Below are 16,754 nucleotides of genomic sequence, written 5' to 3'. Positions count from 1 at the left end.
ATTTTAATCTGGAATAAAATACTAATAGTTAATTAGGGATAAAGAATCCCTTTTGATAGGTACATATTTTGATCAGTGCAGTTACAGTTCAGTTATATAGTTCAATCAGTGCATTCCCCCCCCCCATTTGATTGGCAGATGGAATAAACCCAACACCCATTTTAGCGCCATTTGTAAAACTGTCACACAGAGACTAAGCGAAGCCCTCACCTGTTACGTTGATGTAAAGTCGGTCACTTAGATGCGAGCATAGGCGATCGAGGCAATACCTACACTGATAAATTCCTCCATGTTCTAGTTTGGCCTCAGAAATGAAAAAATCCACTGTATAAGCCGAAGATTTCTCAGATCGCACATAGTTTGCAGGTTCTCCCTTGTAGAGATCAAAGGTGGCTCCATAATCTTGATTCCCACATTGGATGTAGAAATTCCCTCCAAGGGCGACATTAGGACTGGGAATCACTGTAATCGAGGGCTCGGGATATTGTCCTGATCAAGAAAGAGAATGGGAAGGTGGTTTGGAAGGTGGAACACTGGCAATAGGAGGCTTTCATCTGCAGCTGGAGAATCAAATAGAGTGAGTTTGTACAAAAATTCAAATGGCAGTGCTGGATGACTCGGCTTTGACATTATCCAACAGAGCAGGGGTCATCAAGCTGTGGTCCCTGAGCAGCTGGCTGCCCATGAGCTTCATTTAGGGGGACTGTGGTCCATCTGAGAAAAAAACACACACCTACAAATCTTGTGACATCTGGCACAGTGTATTACAACAGCTACAACAGGCATAAAATGAATTAAGTCATCCTCCAAGACTCTCACCAATTTTCATCTGATCCATGGCCGGAGAAGGGGAGTTTGGGAACCGCTACAACGCAGCCCATATCCATCGGTTTGTGTAAATTTCTGGTCAGCAAGCTTTTGTGTTTTAAAAAGCAGTTTTATCATCACTCAGAGATGCAGTAGCTTGAGGAAGAGTCAAAAGAGAACCAAGTCCAAAAGGAAGCAAGTACCTTCCTTGGAAATGTGGGGTGTAGACATAGAGCAGTCAAGTCCAACATTCCTTGTTTCCTAGAATGGACACACAGAGGAAGGTGGCTCCAAAAAGGGAGGACTTCCTGCAATACCTGTTGGGAGCCACCTCCCTCTGAGTGTGACCAGGTAGATAGGTGTGACCCAAGAGAAGCCAAATAAAAGGGCTGGGCACACAGCCATCTTTTTCTTTTGAACCTCTCTTTTGGATCTCTTTTGACCTGCTCTTGATCCTGCTCTTCAAATGCAGCCTCATCCATAACAAAGGATGTAGGCCACATGTTGTATGTCTGAAACTGCACTTCTCTTGTCTACATTTTCCTGCAAATGAAACCAAAGCTGCAGCTAAAGCCTGCCTTCAGATTGCTGCTGAATGTCTGTCAACTTTATTCTTATTTTAATAAGATGGCTTTGTGTTGTTATTGTTTTAAGAGGGAAATAAAGGGGAAATGACCAGGAAAAAGCTCGTCTGTACAAAGGGCATCCTGGATTGCTTCGTTAAAAGGCTGAAACCAGCCATCAACAAGCGTCACTAGGCAGAGAGCCTTCTCGGTAGTGGCGCCCATCCTGTGGAACAAGCTCCCATCAGATGTCAAGGAAATAAACAACTATTTGACTTTTAGAAGACATCTGAAGGCAGCCCTGTTTAGGGAAGTTTTTAATGTCTGAAGTTTTATTGTGCTTTTAATATTCTGATGGAAGCCTCCCAGAGTGGCTGGGGATAATAATAATAGTAATAGAAATAGTAGTAGTAGTAGTAGTAATAGCATTCCTTACAGTAAATAGTGGTAGTAGTAGTTGTTATTGTTATTTACTGCAAGGAATGTGATGTGCTCTATGCTCACTAGCATGAGCGAGGAAGGAGCATATCTAATAAATTTAACCTCTCCTACATTACTTAATGGGATGCAGGTGGCACTGTGGGTTAAACCACAGAGCCTAGGACTTGCCAATCAGAAGGTTGGCGGTTCGAATCCCCCCAACAGGGTGAGCTCCTGCCAACATGGCAGTTCGAAAGCACGTCAAAAGTGCAAGTAGATAAATAGGTACCGCTCCAACGGGAGGGTAAACGGCGTTTCCGTGTGCTGCTCTGGTTCGCCAGAAGTGGCTTAGTAACAGTGGCGTAGCATGGGGGGGTGCAGCGGGGCCAGCCGCACAGGGTGCAACACCTGGGGGGGGGCTCGCACTCGAGTGCTAAAATCCACGGGTTAGGGGGCGCAAATTACTTGCCTTGCCCCGAGTGCTGACAACCCACGCTACGCCACTGCTTAGTAATGCTGGCCACGTGACCCGGAAGCTGTACGCCGGCTCCCTAGGCCAATAAAGCAAGATGAGCGCCGCAACCCCAGAGTCGGCCACGACTGGACCTAATGGTCAGGGGTCCCTTTACCTTTACCATCCTTAACATTCCTACAGAAACTTCAGAGTGACACATGGACAGCTGAGATGAACACAGGTTGTCTAAAGACAAAGGAGGGTGGGGCACTTGCACCTGTCATCCTTGCACACTACAGGGAAAGTGTGGGAACTCCAGCAGTAGTGAGAAAAGCAAGCTTGATTGTGGGAGGCCCTGGCATTGAACTCCCATTCTGTCCTATGCCTCTCTCCCACTCTTGGGATAATTTCGTTGACCCAAACTTACCTCTAGCCGTTTGCCACTGCCTGGTCAGCCAACACCCTGGAAAGGAGAGGATTGTGTTAGAGGCGAGACATCTGAGCGAAAGGATCTGAAGCTGGTCCTCTGAGCTCCCCACAGCACCTTGGCCACTTGCTCTGCCCCCACCATCCTGCAAGGTGGGATACTAACCAAGAAAAAGGATGCTGGAAGACAGCCTCATGGCGTGGGTTCTGCCGCTAGCAGGGAGTCCTGTTTGCTCCTATCTTTGCTGTGTCCTAAATGACGGTCTTGGTTGGCAGCTGTTGCTGCTGAAATCCGGCAACTTTCTGTTACACAGCGGATCCTCAGCACAAATCGCTTCTCTCTGATTTGATATTCAGATCATAGTCCCTTCCCTAGACTGCCTGATTAACCACATCTCCTATTGTGTCACAACTGTGGGTTGCACAATGAAAGGAACGGAAGTGAACAGATGAAACTTCTGCATTTTTTGGAAAAATGGTTTAGTATAGATTGTATCCCCTGTGCTTTTTTATAGCTGTTGTCCTGAGACAAAGGCAGTGGTGTAGCATGGGGGGGGGGGCAGAGGGGTGATTGCCCCAGGCACAAAATTGTATGGGGCACAAAATTTCAACACCCAGTGCTGCCTCGATGCCGTTGTGCATTTCCGTCGCTGGGCTCTATTGAAAATAGCTTCTGCATCCAAACCAGGAAATGACCTCTCCAGACAATGGAAAAAGTCTTTTCTTATCTCTGCTGCTGCAATCTCCCGGGTGACATGGACGGTGTTAAGCAGTTGAATGTGCATGTGTCCTCTGTCCATTTCTCTCCCATCCACCCCGCTCTGTACAGCTCCGGGCGCAAGCAACCCATGCTATGTCACTGGACAGAGGGATTCTCAGCAGTATTGTGAGGGCGAAAGGAATCTGGTATTGCCAGTCACAAGTCATTGCAAGGTCAAGTCCTGGGCAGCCCACTGGGACTTGACAACTTGCCTCTGTTCAGCTTTTAGGTGTGGAATATTTACAATGCAGTCAAACCAACGATTCGTGTTTGCTAGATAGGCCCATGATGGGAGCTGAAGCTCACAGAGTTTACCTGTAAGTTTACTAGAGAGGACTTTGCGAGTGGCAATCCCACTGTGCCCTGAGAGGGAGAGGGTGTGGCCCTATATATTCCCCTTACCTGGGCACCTTCTCCTTTGCCTCTCTTCACTCTTACTCTTCATCTCATCTCCAAGCCAGAAATCAGAGCTGCTAAGTCTGAGCTGTAGCTCAAACTCCATCTTAAGCTAGACTAAAATATGTCGAACTGAACTACCATTTTAAGTCCGCCTGAACAAAACTCCTGTATCACTTATTCTGCAACAGATACTCTGAATGAGTAAATGTTGCTTTTACCTTTTGCAAGACTGTTTGTGTGATTATTGTTTTAAGGGAGAGAAAAGGGGGAAACAGCAGGATAATCCAGAAGCAACCTGCATTACTTAAACTAAAAGACTAAAACTAGCCTTGCTAAGCTTCCCTTTTAAATAAACCTATCCTCTCCCAGCATCTATAGACATCCCTACATAGGGTAGCCCAAGTCCCATCTTCCCATGAAGCAAGCAGCCTCTACCCAACCACCCCCTGATTCTTGTCTGCTGTTTCTTGGAAGTGTGTTCTTCAGAGGCACAGTTCTCAGTAGAATAAAGAACTGGTTGGGGTCAGGAAAGCTGGGGGAGATGTAGGGGTAGAAATTTCAAACAGTAATGTGGGGGGGGGGTATCATAGGGTTGCCATATTTTGAAGACCGCAAAGGAGGAGACATTTGCAGACTTCTACTTTTAACTATGGATCACTCCGATGACTCTCATTTTACATACGCATGAAAAAGAAGACATGTCTGGGGAAAAGAGGACATCTAGCAGCTCAGCCTTCTTCCTTGTGAAATCTAGATTGACTCCCTCATAGTCTTTCACATCGCCTTCTGCTTGTGAAGTGCAGTGCAGGGTGGAGGAAAATCAGGCAAAATTGCCCTTGTAGCTCAGTATGTTATCTCTACGACTATCAAAATGAAGTAGAAGTAGGGGGGAGCTGGCTCATGTGGAAACCAAGAGGGCAAGAGCAGGGCAAAAAATGAAAAAGCTGTCACAAGCTGAGTCCAAAAAAATTCCAGACTAAAAGAGAAGAAGTAGTGGCATCATCTGTCATCTGACTCATGAGTCGGCCAGAGGCAGCGACCAAGAAGCATTGTGCCAAATATTGCTATTGTGGATTAGATCCTGGGAATCTGTTCGAAACAAACAACCAAGTGGATTTCCTTCCAGCCATACATTCAACTGCCACTGTGGCACTGACTCTTGCTCTGTAAGTTTTAATCTTTCTTCCTTATAACATACTTTTTTAAAAAAATAAGGGCACACATATATGTGTGAATAGAAGCATGAATGGCTCTGCAATATAAATTATTTTGATATTCATTGATATATACTGGTATTTCCCCCCCCCCCTTTTTTTTCCCCTGAAGTGTATTTTGTTGCCAAAGACATCTTATATCCATTAGGCCTGCACTCCTAACTACGTTATGCTAACCTAAGAAATATATCCTAATTCATTCAGTGAGGCCTACTCCCAGGTAAGTGGGGTTAAGATTTCAGTCTTAATCTGCTTCCTATTGTGAATTTTAAACAGCAGCTAAATGCAACATTCACTATTGTTCTTTTTTGCATGGAAAGAAATGTTATCATGAAGCTCCTGGGAGAGGTCACCTGGACTTTGGGGGGGGGGTTGTTGTCCCCAGCAGCCTGATGACACCCAGCTCTATTTCTCCTTTCTGCCCAAGTCCAAAGCAGCTTTCTTGGTTCTCAACTCAGTCTGTCATCACTAAAGTATTGGATGAAGGCCAACAAATTGAAACTCAGTCCAGGCAAGACTGAGGCGCTCTTGGTCAGTGTCAAGGCTTCAGTGAATCCCATGGTGGCAGCAAAGAAGCAGATAAAGGAAAAGAAGAGTTCTTACCAATTACCGTATATTTTGCTCTATAAGACTCACTTTTTCCCTCCTAAAAAGTAAGGGGAAATGTGTGTGCGTCTTATGGAGCAAATGCAGGCTGCACAGCTATCCCAGAAGCCAGAACAGCAAGAGGGATCACTGCTTTCACTGTGTAGCGATCCCTCTTGCTGTTCTGGCTTCTGACATTCAGATTTTTTTTTCCTGTTTGCCTCCTCCCAAAACTAGGTGCGTCTTGTGGTCTGGTGCGTCTTATAGAGTGAAAAATACAGTAGTTTATTCAACAATCTCTCTCTCTAGAAATGGTGCTGCTCCAAGTAAAGTCCCACCCCCTTCGTCTCTCTCATACTACGTCTTCCTTGTGCTGGTTGGTCTGGGCTTTCTGTCTCTCAGCTCTCTGTTCAGCTACTCTAGTCCTGGGCGAGGGGGGCTCAGGAATGCTTTCCAAAGAAAATGTGTCTGTCGGCTGCCTCTCTCCCGTGGCTTCCCTTTCTTCCTGCTGTTCCTCTTCTAGTATTTCCCATCTTCTGCCCTCTGCAGACTGTGAACTATGCCCTTCTGCAAACCACTGCTCTAAATCGAGACTGTCCTCCTGGTCTCAGGAAGGTTCAGGAGAAGGGGGAGCAGCCCCACCATTCCTCCTCAGTCCAGCCCCTGACAGTCAGTCAGAAGGCAGGACAGGGAATAGAGATTCAGTTTGTGCTGGATCGGGTAACACTCCCCCCGAAGGTGCAGGTTTGCACTTTGAGTGTGCTTGTGATAGCCTGGGATTCAGACTTGGATGCTGAACCTGAGGAATCCCAGCCTGCACAGGATTCCCTGCCTCCAGAACCAGCTGAGGCTTGAGCCTGAAGGGTCCTCACCTGTGCTGGATCCTCAGGTACAGGCACCAGCTGAGTCTGCTCTGGCTCCTGAGGTGATGGAGGACTCATTGCCTGCAAGTGCTCCACTCTCAGCCCCGTCAGAGGAAGCTGAGGTTGCCTCTGGGTCCGGTAACCCTCCAGCCTCTCCTGAGCTGCAGAGGCTTAGGGCAGAGAGGTGGAGGGAACTAAGTTCCCGCAGGAGGAGTGCTCGCCTCTAGGCCAGGAGAGGTGAGTCACCTGAGGATCGGGGCCGCCCTATGCCTCAGGGCAGATAAAAGCCAAGCAGCCCCAGTCCCAAGTTGCGGGAGTGACATTGTTGATAGTTCCTGCCTGAACCCTGTCCTGCTTTCTTGCCTGAGCTCCTGACCCGCCCTGGTTCACTGCTTGCATGCCTGTACCTGACTTCACCCGACTCCCTGCCCTGCACCCAGCTTCAGCTATTACGGACTGCTCCCTCGTTGCACCTTTGACCATGGACTGGACTTGGACTTCGCCTCTTGGGTAACCCATGGGACCAGCACAGTGCTCCTGGCTCAGACCTAAGCATAGATACACAGGTTTCAATAAAAAGACAATTTTAAAAAGGCTAGCAGTGTAAACATGCATTTGGGAATTTGAGTACAGAATATTCAATCCACAGAGTTGAAGATTATCTTTTTTGAATTTTTTTAAAATTTATTTTACAAATATAGAATTACAGTGGTACCTTGGCTTGCAACCATTTAGGATTACAACGACATAAAACCCAGAAGTGTGTGCCCCTTTTTGGGGGATTACAACCCTTTTTTTGGGGGGGGGAGGCCCCATTAGCGAAAGCATGCCTTGGGTTACAACCAGTTTTGGTTTACAACTGCTCCTCCGGAACAGATTATTGTTGTAAACCAAGGTACCACTGTATAACAATCCAAATACATATTCATATATAGAGATTACTCTGAATCTCATGGCTTCACCCCACCCCCTCCATGGATGTTAATATCAACATTAAAATCTGCATATTGTTGCATAATCTATAATTTGTATCAATCCATATTATCCAAGATATCTGTTACATTACAAGTGAGATTAAAATCCTGCTAATGTTTCCATCATCTTACACTGGTTTCCTAAATAAACTATAATTTCCCCCCATTCTGTTTTTGAAGTTTTTGTCCTCTTGGTTCCTGAGCTTTCCAGTCAGCTTTGCCATTTCGGCACAGTCCATTCCTCTCTGGTAGAGACTTTGCCTTCTTTCCATCTCTGAGCTAATAGCATCCGAGCGACTGTTGTCCCGTATGTAAAAAGTCTTTTCTGATCTTTTGAAATTTCGGTGTCTATAATTCCTAATAGAAAAGCTTCTGGGTTTTTTTAAAAAGCAAAAGTTATTTTAAACATTTTTTTCCATTTCATTATATATCATCTCCCAGAAAACTTTTATTATCTTAGACGTCCACCACATATGATAAAATGTAGTGCTGAAGATTCTCAACCCTGGATTAGGCGATGTTCTCAACCGCAGGGGCAAACCACCTTAGTGAGCCAGGAGCCTAAGGAAGAACTCTACAGAAAGGAGGTCGTCAGTGGTCAAAGAAGAAGAGTGCATACATATTTGGGGTGCCCAGCTCTTTGGTGGGAGCAGCAGGTTCTCTCAGTGAAGAAGGCTCTACTAAGAAGCATTGTCCTGCTAGAAATGTCCCTGCAAACCAAGGATCAGCCGAGGTCCCAGAAGTCTCTACGTCCTAAGAGGTCCTGCTTGTCAGTCCTACTTTGGTCTGCCTTGGGCCAATGTTGCGTAAGTACAGCTCTCAGGGATCCTGTCAGCATCGGGTACCTGTTTGGATTTCAGGGCCCCGTGGTTCAGGGCAGCGTAAGAAACTCCATCAGGGTCTTCTCTGCTGTTGGATTCCAGGGACTATGGAGAGGGGAGGGAGAGGGAGATATTTAGCATGCAGTCTCTGCCACTACAGAGGGGGGTAACAAAATCCCCCACAGAGGATCGCGCTGCTGCTCTGTGAATGGAACCCCCCCCTGAGGATTGTCCCGCCCTGTGGGAGGGATCGTCCTACCCCGGTGCTCTGGGTGCAGGAGCGGCAAACTCCGCCACTGCACCTGGGGCTGCCACTCAGCTGTCAAGAGGATGAGTGTTACTTGGCACTCTGCACATGCCTGCACACTCACAGTCAAATGAGCCTACTGCTGAAAAATAAATAGAATATACATAACTCTGCCACCCCTAAAGCTAAAGGGGTACATTTGCAATGCAGCTTCCCTTTCCACAAACGTCTGTTATAAAATTGAGCTGCTTTATACACTGTTAGTGAATCCTAAGTGGCCTAGGACTCTCACATAGAGATGTATGAATAAAACCACACCCCTATTGGGATCCAGAGGTTATAATTGCCAATGGCTGTTTTCGGTCTGACATCTGAAGTGTTTCACAGGCTGTATCTTTTTCTGTCTCTATGGTCTGTTTTCTCCACCATATTGGTTAGAAGGAGAAGAGGAGGAGGAGTTTGGATTTGATATCATGCTTTATCACTACCCGAAGGAGTCTCAAAGCGGCTAACAATCTCCTTTCCCTTTCCCTTTCCCTCCCCCACAACAAACACTCTGTGAGGTGAGTGGGGCTGAAAGACTTCAGAGAAGTGTGACTGGCCCAAGGTCACCCAGCAGCTGCATGTGGAGGAGCGGGGATGCAAACCCGGTTCCCCAGATTACGAGTCCACCGCTCTTAACCACTACACCACACTGGCAGAGATGCGCTTTTTTCCTTCTTAGATTGAAGGGTCTGGAGTGTGGGAGGTTGGCAGGATGTCCACAGTCATAAAGGTTTTTGTTTACAGGGAAGTTTTTGTTGCTAGGAAAGCTTACTATGTTCGGTGGTTGGCTTCTTTCGTGGGCTGTGGAACCTGCAGATCAGAAAGAGAGCATGAGATTCTTGGCCCAATCTGTTTCAGAGCAGCTTTGTGGATTCTGCTCCCTCCCCATGTAGCCTAACCCTTAAGACCAGCCTTCCCTAACCTGGTGCCCTCCAGGTGTTTTAGACTACAAGTCCTATCACCCTGACTATTGGCCATGCTGGAGTTGTCATCCAAAAACTTCCACAAGAAGGACATCAGGCTGGGAAAGGCTGACTAAGACCTTGCTCTTCATGGATGGAGAAAACGTCTTGCTTCGTTTCTGTGAGGCTGTGTGTCACTCTGCATTGGAAAAATTTCCACCAAGGTAACCCATAAACTAAATTGCTTTTTAAAATAAATTTAAATAACACACACAGAAAATTTTTCGTCTGCTAGAGATAACTTTCTGTTCAGGCCACTGAAAACCTATACTGCTACAAAAAGAGTTTTGCATGCTTTAATCTCAGCCATTGTAAAGCAGTCCATTCAGAGGCCCACTCACCCTTTCTGCGTTTCCTGTACAACATAAAGGCAAGTACCAGCAGGAAGAGAATCAGAAGGAAAAGTCCAGCCACAATGCTTGCCCACAGGATGACTGCAAATCTCTCTGTAAAACCAGGTGACAGTTAGAATGCTACTAATGCTATTGTGCAGTGTCCAGTAGCTATTAGGAATGATCCTCTTATTGGCCTTTGGATCTATCAATCAACGTCCACAAGACCGCCTCCCAGTTCCCTTACATGCATCCATTAACCCCTGCATGACCACATCACTCAGGACTAGTCATGATGGCCATGCATGTGCTATACCTCCACCATCACAGGCAGTATACCTCTGAACATCTGTTGCTGAAGATCATGCGCACAAGAGGGCTGTTGCATGCATTAAGCTGCTTGTGGGCTTCCCATAAGCTTCTGGGTGGCCACTCGGAGACGGGAATGCTGGACCAGATGGGCCTTGGGTCTGATTCTGCAGGGGTCATTCTTACGACAAAAGCTTTCTATCTACTGCACAGTATGGACACCCACCTTGCTTTCCCATCAATAATCCTAGGAAAGCCTTGGTTTCCACAGAAGCTATTCTTTACAGACTTACTATTCCCACTATCTTTATCAAACCACAGTTCTCTGGATTCTTTTGAATGAGTCATGTGCTTTAAATGCTGTGTATGCCATCCATATCTCTCTCTCTCTCTCTCTCTCTCTCTCTCTCTCTCTCTCTCACACACACACACACACACACACTGAATTTCCTTTACACTGGAAATATAGGTGCAGATGACACAATCCTGTGAGCACGGCAAATTGGTTGGGGTAACTGATGCCATGCCAGAAAGGAGAGCACCAGCTTTGAAGTTGGAATGATCCACGTGTCTGGTCCCAGCATCATGGTTGATTAAATCACATGTATTCTCCAACAGGATGCAGGGCCAACCCAAGATATTGGCCTACCAGCCAATGATTACATGACACAAGTGCAGAAAGCCATATCACATTCCCTTACATGCCCCAAGTAAGTGAATATTGAGATGGGCTTCCTGCTATCTCCATGTACCTCCATCTCCCATGGACCTCACCTTGGATGCTATCATCTTCATTTCTGATCTTGCCTCTAGTAACCCGTTGCTGACGTAAACCCAAATGCCCAGTTCCTGCATTCCTTGTAATGTGGCTCAAGGCCTCCTAGGGTGGTATTTGGCTTTGACAGCCATAATCCCTAGAGCTCATGCACAGAGAGTGAGAGTTAGGAGAAAGGTGAGAGAAAGACCTATGGAAGCTCCTCACCTGTCACAACCAGTTCCATGGGGTCACTGGACTCTGACCAAAGAAAGGAGTCACCTCTGCGGTGATATCGGCAGGTGTAGCTCCCTCCAGCCTCCAACCGCACTTCAGAGAAAAAGAACTTGGTTGCATTTCTGTTCCCTTCCGCCTCCTGTGATGCTATCAGGTTGTTTGATTTGAACAAGGAGAAGGTCACATAACTCTTTGCCCCCTGACACTCAATGCTGACATTCATCCCAGTAGAAATCTGCTGGGTTCGTGTCAGAATGATGGAAGGTTTAGAAAGCCAGGGATCTAGTGTTAGGAAAAAGAAAAGAAAAAACAGCCAAGAAAGGATTCAGACGTTTTGCTTGTGATGCATTTAATGCATCCTGCTAATTTGCATCAGATCAAAAGACCTTTTTGCTATGCACAAAATCACCTTCAATGGACATGTATTGGATATACTGTGCAGGCACACTGTGCAAAGAGAGTAGCATCCAAATACTTTATCTTCCAAATTATTTCCGCTTCACCCCCCCCCCCCATCTTTCTACCCCTTAATGGTGCAAACACATGTTTGAAAGTATGGGCAAGGTGAATCACAATCTCTGAAGTAGAGGGCAGGAAGGGAGGCTGAAACATATGCTAGTCCCTGAATATTATCCCTGCCCCATCAAAACCAGTAGCTGGTGAATAAATAATGCAGAGCGCATAAGAAAATGTGCTTTATACTGAGTCAAACCATTAGTCTTCACCAGAGGCCTGAGCCAATATGTGCCAATGCCATATAATCAGCCAAAAAATGTAACAATTTCTCCTTCATTTTCAGGTGATGGAGTGAAGGAAAGGCAGATGAGAAATTTGATTTAACAGAGACTTAAAGGCAGATCTATCTAAGCTGCAATCTTCCAAAATAATGCATTGCAACCCTAACAAAAATATGTTAACTTGGATTATTGACTATGAACCTGAGTGCCTCTGCTTTTCAAAATATAAACAGCATATAAACATCTTCTCAACTGTATATTAAGATATATTAAGACATGCAATTAGCTAATTAATCATTATTTTTTCAACTATATCCCAAGACACTCAAGCCAGGATAATGGTTCTTTACCTCATTTTGTCCTCACAACAGGAGTGTGCTTGAATCTCATCCAATGAGTTTCGCACCTGAATAGGGATTTGAGCCAAGTCCTAGCCAGAACCATCAACTGCTTCATCACACTGGCAAAGGACTCTCTGACAGAAACTTTAACCTTTTGGTTAAACTACAGTTCCCAAACTACACGGAGGAAGCCATGACTGCTAAAGTGGTATAAGAGTCTTTGGTGTGGATGCAACCCAAGACAGAATCTCACCTGTTATGTTGATGTATACTCTGTCACTGTAGTTTGAGCATCGCTGATTGAAGTCTAAGTCTGATTGGAAGCAATAGGTACAAAAGTAGATCCCTCCATCAGTTCGTTTAGCATTGAGAATGGGAAATAAAATACTGCCTAGTTCCATCTTCTTGATCTCACAGTTACCCCAAGAATCTTCTCTCAGCAGAGTGATTTCTGCCATTGGGCTCTCTTCACTCTTACAGCGGATGGTTGCATTTTCCCCCAGGGCAATTATTTCATGTGAACTCACTGAAATGGAAGGTTTGGGATAGAAATGCTCTGAATGGGAAAGAGAAGAAGAGGGATGTTTAAGGGCTGGTGCAACTCCAACATTCAGCAGAAGGCAGAACTACAATCTTCTAGGAATGTAATATAGAAAGAGAATGAGAGAGAAGATGCATCATTTCCTTCTGGTTGAAGATGCAATAAATTCGACCTGCACTTTAGTATCATTTGTGAAACTGGCACACCAAGACGGAGCTGAGCCCTCACCTGTTATGTTGACGTGAACTCTGTCGCTGGAACCTGAGCATTTTTTAACTTGGTCTTGAATGAAGCAATACGAACACAGGTAGATCCCTCCATCTGTTTGCATGGCATTAGGAATGTGAAATACAGTACTAAATGAATCAGTCCTAGAAAACAAATGCCCCGGAGTCCCTTCCTTGGAGAAATAGAAAGTTGCTTGTTCATGGTATTCATTTCTACAGTGGATGAAGAATCGTGTCCCTGGGATGACGAGAGGACTGGGACTCACAGAAATGGAAGGCTTTCGATAAAGCTGCCCTGCGAAAGAGAGAGAGCTGATATGCGGAAGGTGGAACATCTGCAACTGTATCACTCTAAAAAATAGGAAACTTTTTCCTGCTCTTGGAATATCTGCTCACCTGGGACAGAGAAGATGAGTGGCAATGCCATATGCAACAGCCTGACTCTTGTCGCATTTGGCAAGAAGGGGGGCATTGTGGCAGGAACAGAAGTGAGGGGTGTGCAAGGAGTGGCACATTCCCATTTTGCCTCAAATGGTGACACAGAGTGGCCCCCTCCTGTCGTTATGCAGCACCCATGTGCTCCATGGGGTTGTCTGCAGAGACATTCCCACCTAGGCATATGTAACCAGCTGCAATCACGCAGAATCCTTACATGTGTGTCCATGCAGTGGATTCTCTGCAGACAACCACATGTAGCATGTGATTCTTGCCTGAAGGAGTGGGGACATTAAGGTTAGAGCTTAAAACAAGAAACTGCTTTTCTTTCAACGTAAGTATGCCCTGCACATGAATAGGTCTAAAGATAGAACAAAATTCTCACCTGTTATGTTGACATAAACATTATTGCTGAATTCTGAGCATGTATTTTCATTAAAGCAATATTTGCACTTGTAGACCCCACCATTGGGTTCTACATGTTTGGCATTAGAAAGGGGAAAATCTGTATAATATAAAGCAGTCTTAGAATCCACAGCCGCTGAACTCCCTCCTTCCTTGACAAGGTAGAAAGTTGCTTTTGAGTTAAGTTCATTCCCACACCGGATATAGAAATCTTCACCTAGGATGACCTGAGGACTAGGTCTCACTGAGATGGAAGGCTTCCGATAAAGCTGTCCTGGGAAAGAAAGATAACAGGAGTGAGATTTGGAAAGCAGAGCAGTAGTAATGGGAGACTTGTAGTAGACTTGTATCAGGGTACAAAAATCCACAAAAGTGTGGTACGTATATTTATCAGTAACATTTTCCAGTTGACATATATCTATATTTTCACATATTCCTCATCACCAAGCTGTTTTCAAAAGAAGTAGGAATCATATTTTGAGCTGAGCAACAGCTGTAGGGCCAACAATATAGCCTTCAACCAATGACTCACTTCTGAGATAGCAGAGGGGGGGGGGAGGGCTCTTTAACTTCCCCTTCCCTGTTGATGTTGGAGGAGGACAGGGTGGAGAGGAAGTAGAAGAGTCCAGAACCTGAGGTCCTTTATTTGCTCACTCTCCTGCATAAGCCAAGACACAGGAGACAGGCAGGACAGCGTCTGTTGCGATTCATGCACCCGGGAGGCAATGAAAGAGAAGATTCTCCCTTAGTGTCTGGTGATGTTTACAGTTGGAGGGGCAGGACTAAGGATCCCTGTGTCTAAACAGCCCTTGCACCCAAGAGAAATAAACTGAAGTGGATAACTGGGAGGACGGTTTCCTTGACAGGCTGTATAGAGACAAATAAATATGAGCTGTACAACTTTTCTAGAAAAAGAGGTACCGGAACTCACCATGAAAGCCTCCCTTGTTCTCTGATCATGGCAATTGCTCCCACCTAATAGGGCTGGAACTGAGTTCCGACTGAAAAACAGCGCTGAATATGAGACAGAGAAAGTTTGGCAACTGCCACTTATTGTCTACCATGAGAAAAGTAGTCCTGGTTGGAGGAGTCTACGGCATTTAGTTCCCATTCTTCTCACCCCCTATTTTTATCACCATTCTCACGGCTGGCTGACACTCACCTCTGGAGATCTGCCACTGGCTGGTCAGCCAACACCCTGGAAAGGAGAGGATCCATTTAGAGTCAAGATATCTGAGCAACAGAAATGGAAGCCGGGCCTCCATTCTCCCAGGCCTGCTCTTGCAAACACTCTGACCCCACCGCCCTCCAAGGACTTGTGAGACCAACCTAGAAAGAGGATGCTGGAAGGGAATTTCATGGCGTGGCTTCTGTAGCCAGCTGTTTGTTCCATTTGCTCCTAATTCTGCTGTCTCCCGAGTGAAGGTCTCAGCTGGAGGCTGTTGCCGCTGAAACCCAGCAATGTTCTGTGCTGCAGCTCTTCCACAGAAGAAATGACTCCTCTCTGATTGGCCAGTGCTGTTGTCCTTCTTCTGTTCTCACGGCTGCCTGACCAACCACATCCCTTATTAGTTTGCATCTATCTGATGGTTGCAAAACCAGAGGAAGTGAAATGCTGAGTGTTTGGCGTGGAACAAAACTCCTATTTTTAATTTTTCTAGTTCTCAGAGAGAGAGAGCATCTCAGTAGTATTGTCGGGGCAAAAGAAATCTAGTATGCCCAGTTGTACATCATGGCAAATTCAAGCTCTGGTCACTTACTGCCTCCTCGCCAAAGATATTGTGCCTATGCTGTCACTTTGGACCCTCTTGGTCAAAAAGGACATTTAAGGAACAATTAGGAGACCTGGTGGTGTGTCCCTCTGTACAGACTCACAGATACATTGCGAGTTGTAAATTTAAGCTCCACAGAGGCATTGGGACTGCAGTTATGATGGCTCCCCACTGCAGAGGAACGACCAGCCCCCAAATACAGTATTTGGCCCATTCATCAATCTGATTTCTGTTGGGTGTGAAATGTTTAAAGACAGATTTGTTTTTTCACCTCCCAGGTTTCTCCTCCTATCTTTTTATTGCCCCTGCTTAGAGGAGCTCATCATGTGAACAGACTCTATTGAAACGGTGGTTGGTTGGTCCTTGTGAAAGGCGTGAAGAAGCCACGCCTGGATCTGAGCACTTCTCCAACAATGTGAGATATTTGTCTGTTGCCCGTGCTTCTTACTAGGGGGGCACAGTTTGCATTTTGTTAAAATAACCCTGCAGTAACCCAAAGATTCATTTGGATTTCCCATCCACAATTTCTAGAATGGATAAAAAAATGGGGGGGGGGTTACATCCCAAAATTCAGGACAGCAGAGGAATTTCTACCCCCTTTTTTTCTTTCTTCACTAGTTTTTGCCATTGCAGCAGCAAGTGTAGCAAGTCTCCCAGGGCACGCCAGAGTGTCTGGAAGGACACTCCTTCCCCTTGTACACCCTTCCACATGGTCACATACACCAGCTACATGATAAACTGTTTATGACAAAAAAAATAAACCTTGTCCCTTGCCTTTGCCAATTAAACTAGGGATATTTCATTTCATTTCCTTCAGGGGATATGCACTAGCATTCTTCCATGCTGGCTCCACACAACAGTCTTCTGATCCCATACCCCGAAAATCCTCTCATTTTTGCTGCTGGATTTCAGGAGCTGCTTTCTCACTGAGGGTGGGCATTTCGGAGTTTGCCAATCACAGTTCAAAGCAACAGAAAAGCAATTACCTAACTCACAGTCACATTGGTTTTAGATGGACAGGTATGCTTTTTACTGATTTTCATTTGATACGGTTACTATAAGAGATAATAAAAAACAAAGCAAAACACCCAGACAAGGAATAAAATCATAAGTTACAGAGTTAA

At 45.6% G+C, this 16,754-nt stretch overlaps 1 protein-coding gene across 2 annotated transcripts in view; it reads right to left on the bottom strand.

Annotated features, from left to right (window-relative positions):
- LOC309327821 (immunoglobulin superfamily member 1-like) overlaps window positions 1–15,383 on the bottom strand; it is a 70,408-nt gene extending 55,025 nt beyond the window's left edge. The window contains exons 1-7 of one of the 2 annotated variants that reach the window (XM_081837346.1): window positions 15,188–15,383; window positions 15,021–15,056; window positions 13,839–14,132; window positions 13,020–13,313; window positions 12,504–12,806; window positions 11,164–11,454; window positions 211–489 (exon numbers count right to left, since the gene is read on the bottom strand). In XM_081837346.1, coding sequence (XP_081693472.1) covers window positions 211–489; window positions 11,164–11,454; window positions 12,504–12,806; window positions 13,020–13,313; window positions 13,839–14,132; window positions 15,021–15,056; window positions 15,188–15,251 — 1,561 coding nt within the window. In that variant the 5' untranslated portion in view covers window positions 15,252–15,383. The other variant, XM_081837347.1, reaches the window with a different exon arrangement.
- Window positions 15,384–16,754: the final 1,371 nt, after the last annotated feature.

Source organism: Podarcis erhardii, assembly GCF_964252035.2.
Source record: "Podarcis erhardii genome assembly, chromosome: 13".
Lineage (NCBI taxonomy): Eukaryota > Metazoa > Chordata > Lepidosauria > Squamata > Lacertidae > Podarcis > Podarcis erhardii.
This window is presented reverse-complemented; position numbering and strand designations above follow the sequence as displayed.